Raw genomic sequence first — 5186 nt, 5'->3', positions numbered from 1 at the left:
ATTTTTATATCAAAGTTGAAGACTTATTTACAAGAGGGAAGAAAAAAATAAAAATATGAGAGTTACCGAAGTTTATGATACGAAGACAATACAAGTTGTGAAGAATCAAGTGGTAAAGTACTTCTCCCACGGCCATATCATTTCATTGTTAGTTTTGCATTTTATTTTTCTTGTCTTCAAAAACAAAAAAATAAAAAAAATAAAAAAAAAGACAAGAAAAACTTTGTCATTTTGGTTTTGGTTTTTACTTATTTAATAAGTCGTGGGAAGGAGAATATATAAAGAAGTTTCAAGCAACAAGAAATAGAGGATACACGAACTACCAAGATAACGATAGTTGGACCTGGCTTCATGAATCCCTAGGTGAAGTCTTTTTAGTCGCTAAACCCTAGAATGGTTTAAAGGAGAGGGAGAATCTAGTTTACAACTAGGACACAAAAGAATAGTGTTAGGGATTCAAAGATCCCAGTTGTTTGAGGTTCTCCTTTTATACACTTTGAAGATCTAGGTTGCTTTAGATTTAAGCTAAGGTAGCTTTGGAATCAAGCAAGAAATAATCAACGTTAGATGAAAAACTTGACTTGATATTAACATAATAGAATATACACTTTAGTTAGGATGAACCTTAACTGAACCGTGTATAATGATTGGTTCATAAATGTTAGCCGAAACTAGCCAATTGAACAATAACCTTAACCATTTTCATATAAAACTTTAAGAATTTTCATGAGTCACAAATGTGAACAATCATGTCTAGATGTATTCTTAGAGAGTTATTCAAATGTTGATTATCTCATAGAAATAATTCTGATGCATCTAAAAATATTCGACAGGGTAGTATGTGTACCGGGTAGGTGTACTATACCTGTTCGTGAATATTCTTGTCATAGTACGTGTACCTTTAAGATAAAAACAAGTTCAGGAACTCACACATCTTTTATGGTATGCATACCTTTCTGGTTTTGCAACCAACAGATCTTTTCCGGTTTGCATACTAGGTATGTGTACCTTTCCTGATTCACGAGTTCACCGAATTTTTATGGTATGGATACCGGGTATGCGTACCAAAAACTCGCTGCCAAACTATAACTATGTCAGTACGTATACTGAGTACATGTACTACGGCTCTGGACTTATAACAGTTCTCCTAGTATGTGAACTGGTATGCATATTGTCCTGTATCCAGATTTACAATAGTTATATATATATATATATATATATATTAATCAATATGAAGCATTCCCGAATAACATCAATGACGCATATCACTGTTTCAGACTTTTTTTAAATGATTAAATCTTGAATCACAATTTAGGTCATGAACAATAAATTGTTCTTAAATAAATTCATCAAGTATGAACAAATGTTCTTAAGCTTAATATACTTCGAGAACGATATTCAAGATAAACTTGCCTCGAAATTACTATTATGCATGTACTGTCTAATTTAGTCATGCGACAATGTCTCATAGATCGAAAGGTGAAAACTTGAAAATAGGTGGTTCAGTCTTCACTTACATTTATTGAAGAATTTCTCCAGAGTTCCTTTTGATCTTCGCCTTCAAATGGTAGAACACAGTAATATCCTAATCTCAACTACACACTTTTATCCTAATCCGAGACTTGACTAAATGTAGACTAGAAATCAAGATATAGTTTGGACAACAAGCTTGAGATAGTTCGACCGAGCAATGATCTAACAGTAGCCACCTGGACCAGGAAACTTGTTGGTGCCAAAATCCAGATCACTTTCTTGACTCTTTTTTTTTCTTCATCAAATGACTTCTCAAGAGCAATAGCATACTGCAAACTTAAGGATGACAATTCAAGAACATCAAGTTTTGGCCTGCAAGACGCATTCTCATGGAAAAGATTCATGTAATAAATTTCTTTTCTTCTTTATTTATCACAAAAGAACTAATGGTATTTACTTTTTAATTGTATGAAGCATTATTATGAAAAAAATTGAGTTCCTTTCCCCATCTTCCAGCCACTACCCTTTTGCTCTAGAGAACCAGTTGCTTCCCAGATTCAATGTATCCTTTTTATGGTTCACTTCTGAAACCTCCCTTTCCACATAATCATCTCGAGAAAGAGCATTAATCTCTTCAAGACTGTAAATAACATCAAATATGATATTCTAATTTATCAACCTCTTTTTTGCAAAGACCAAAGTCCTCCCTTCCTTATTTTTTAATGAACATTTTTATCCCTTGTAGTTTCTTAGCTCAGACATAGCCAGGTCTACCAAAAAACTTTAAATTTGACCACCAAAGTTACATTTGAACTAAAAAATCAGGATGGGATAAGTAGTAATTATCAAATCTAAAAGGAGGTTTTGTAGGATTACCCACATTTCATTCCAACGAGATTAGAGTGTGATCTGAAATAGGCCTTCTCAATCTGAACTGAACAAATAAAATGCATTTCTCCTCTCAATTGGCTATGGAAAAAAAAATTCTAGTCTTCTCAGAAGTGACGGATTTTGGAAATTTATCCATGTGAAAGAACCAACAGACACTGGAATCTCCATTAAGTTGTGAGAGTTAATGTACTTTTTGAAATTCCTTATATTCTTCTTAGAACCACCACTTTGATTCCTTTATGCCTGATACAAAATTGTACTCCTATCACCAAGGACCATCCATAATAATTATGTTATCATAAAGTTCTTGCCAGAACTGCCCATTATCTGCTACGTCAGATGCACCATAAATTGAAGTAAAGAGCCAGTCGAAAATACTATGAACATTTCTGAATTTTAGAGTAACTGAAAAAGCACCTAAAAAATGCTCTTCCTTTAACAGCACTGACGGATTCCATGTTACAATTATACCACCATACTTTCCTTCTGAAGGAAATTAAAAAAAATCACACCCATTGTTACCCCCACAATGATCTTATTAAAGAGTCATCCACATGCTCTTTCTTAGATTCTTGAATGGTAGCAATTGATGGTTTATTTTTTATAATTGCATTCTTAATTGTGGTTACCTTAGCTTCATCTCCAAACCACTAATATTCCAAGATAAAATTTTATGATCGATTAACACCATTAGAATCCCTAGAAATTGAATCGGATGAAGATGGAGAATTAGAAGAAGCAGTCTCATCATTAGCCGCTTTATTAAACTCCCACACTCGTGTATATGGAATTTTAGGAGGTTGACATAAAATTTCAATTGTTAAGGAGAAGAAGGATTGAGAATAATGCAAATGTACATGGATGACTGCATATATATATATTTTTTTTTAACAAGGAACCTTTTCATTAATGGGATTTCAAGGTTATAATGAGTTTAAGATCGAAAATAAGAGAATACAAAGTTATAAAAACATACCGTACGAGTACAATACCGAGAAATCCGACAAGAGAAAGAGAAGGATTATCGGAGTAAGACAAATACAAGTATGAATAAGATCCGATTAAATCGGAAAGAAGATGGTTTTTCTCGGAATTAAATTCCAACCATTTAGTTCGTTTTTCTTCTTTAGAAAGAAATGCTCCCAAAGTAGGAGTGATTTGCTCAAATCTCTTGTAAATAGTGATGAAGCTTTCGTCGTAAAAAAGACCACCAATGAAGATTTCATCGCCGGATAAGTTGATGATGAAGATTCCGATGAAGAGTTCGTCTCCGGAGACAATAAAGATGGAGATTTCGTCGTTGGAGAGCATCACTATTGATCTTAGAACCCAACCCAGTAACCCAAAATCGCCATTAAAGCGAAGATAAACTTTAAAAGAGTAGATAAACCACCGAAACTGCATTATGGTTTACCGATAGATATCTTGAATAATGGTTTAACAATTCTAATATCTAAATTGAATTTCCAAAATATATAACGAGTTCTTACCCCACAAATGAATATATAACAAAATTGACAAAAAAAAAATAAATATACTGAACAAGCATGATTACTGCTGCTAAATGAAACATATGCAGTTATGCACCAGCACCCTACATATTGAGAAACAAAAAACTGAACAAGCATGATCATTGCAGTTAAATGAAACATAAGCACCAGCACCCTTATATTGAGGAACACACGGTATCAGTCTTCTCTATACTTCAGGATTAACCGGTGAAATCGTCCGACTGCCGGAAAAAAAGAACCCAAGCGCATGACCAGACACTGCTGCTATGAGGACACCAACATTGAAGGTCATGACAGCAAGCATGACCAAGTAAAGTAATCCAACACGAATACCATGCTTCATCGCTAGCAGTATCCTTAGCGCGATAGGCGTCAACCCAAATTTAACGAAATCCGTGTATGCAAGAAACTCAACAAGCATTGCAAGCGCAAAAATGATTACCAAAGCTAATACGTACATACCTGTTTGATGGCCTGACCATCCTTTAAACAAAATTTCCGAAGCCATACCCCAGTAGAATGTCATTTGCATCGACATATTCATATATTCTTTTGTACTGTTACCACCACCCATTCCATCCATATCTTTTCTTTTTCCTTCTACTCTTCTCGATTGTAATTTTCGAGTCGTGAAGGAACCAACGATGAAGAGGGTAATCAGAGTCGTATGATGAGCGAATATAGGAGTAGAACTGAGTTTTATAACATATGGAATTTAGTTCTCAACTTTCTCATTCAGCATTTTGCGTACATTGGAACTCAACTTTCTTTTGTTTCTATCGCCATCTTTCTTGTCTTTACATCACAATGTGGATTTCAATTTTTACCTAATATTAAATACATGACGAGACCCAGAGAGCAAGATCCTTCATTTTCCTTCCTTTGTAAAAGAAAGTTGATTTATTGCAATGTCATATGTGATACAAAAATGAGAACCAAAACATAAACAATCAGCCATTTGGATAATTTGAAGGATCCTAGAAATGAAGAGTACTTCTCAACTCCCTGTGCTAGGCAAATAACAAGATTTTAGTCATCTTTGGGAGATTAAGCAAATTCCAGAACAAAGCTCTACATGATTCCAATACCCAAAACTAAAAAAATGCAAAACTCTAACTTGTCATCACAGCCACAGGTATCTAATTGTATGTCCCAACAGATTGGTAATTGACACCATCCAACAAAACCTTGCAATTCAAGTTCACTGAGTATATGGAATCATCTTCATCCATCATTTTGATTTTCATGGATATTTAAAATGAACCCCTTTTCATGATTTTCATCTCTCTTAAAAAAAAGTCCAAAAACCTA

At 34.1% G+C, this 5186-nt stretch overlaps 1 protein-coding gene across 1 annotated transcript; it reads right to left on the bottom strand.

Moving 5' to 3' along the window:
- Window positions 1–3943: 3943 nt before the first annotated feature.
- Window positions 3944–4458, bottom strand: LOC113324888 (copper transporter 1-like). Its single transcript, XM_026573169.1, has 2 exons — window positions 4069–4458; window positions 3944–3958 (listed from the first exon to the last, which is right to left on the bottom strand). Exons 1-2 carry the CDS (start codon window positions 4456–4458, stop codon window positions 3944–3946), a joined length of 405 nt encoding a protein of 134 aa, XP_026428954.1.
- Window positions 4459–5186: the final 728 nt, after the last annotated feature.

This window comes from Papaver somniferum, chromosome 11 (assembly GCF_003573695.1).
Source record: "Papaver somniferum cultivar HN1 chromosome 11, ASM357369v1, whole genome shotgun sequence".
Classification (NCBI taxonomy): Eukaryota; Viridiplantae; Streptophyta; class Magnoliopsida; order Ranunculales; family Papaveraceae; genus Papaver; species Papaver somniferum.
The sequence above is the reverse complement of the archived record's forward strand: the minus strand, read 5'-3'. Positions and strand labels throughout refer to the sequence as shown.

Excerpts from the sequence above, each read along its gene's own strand:
- LOC113324888 (XM_026573169.1), bottom strand. The coding sequence starts at position 4,458 with ATGGATGGAATGGGTGGTGGTAACAGTACAAAAGAATATATGAATATG.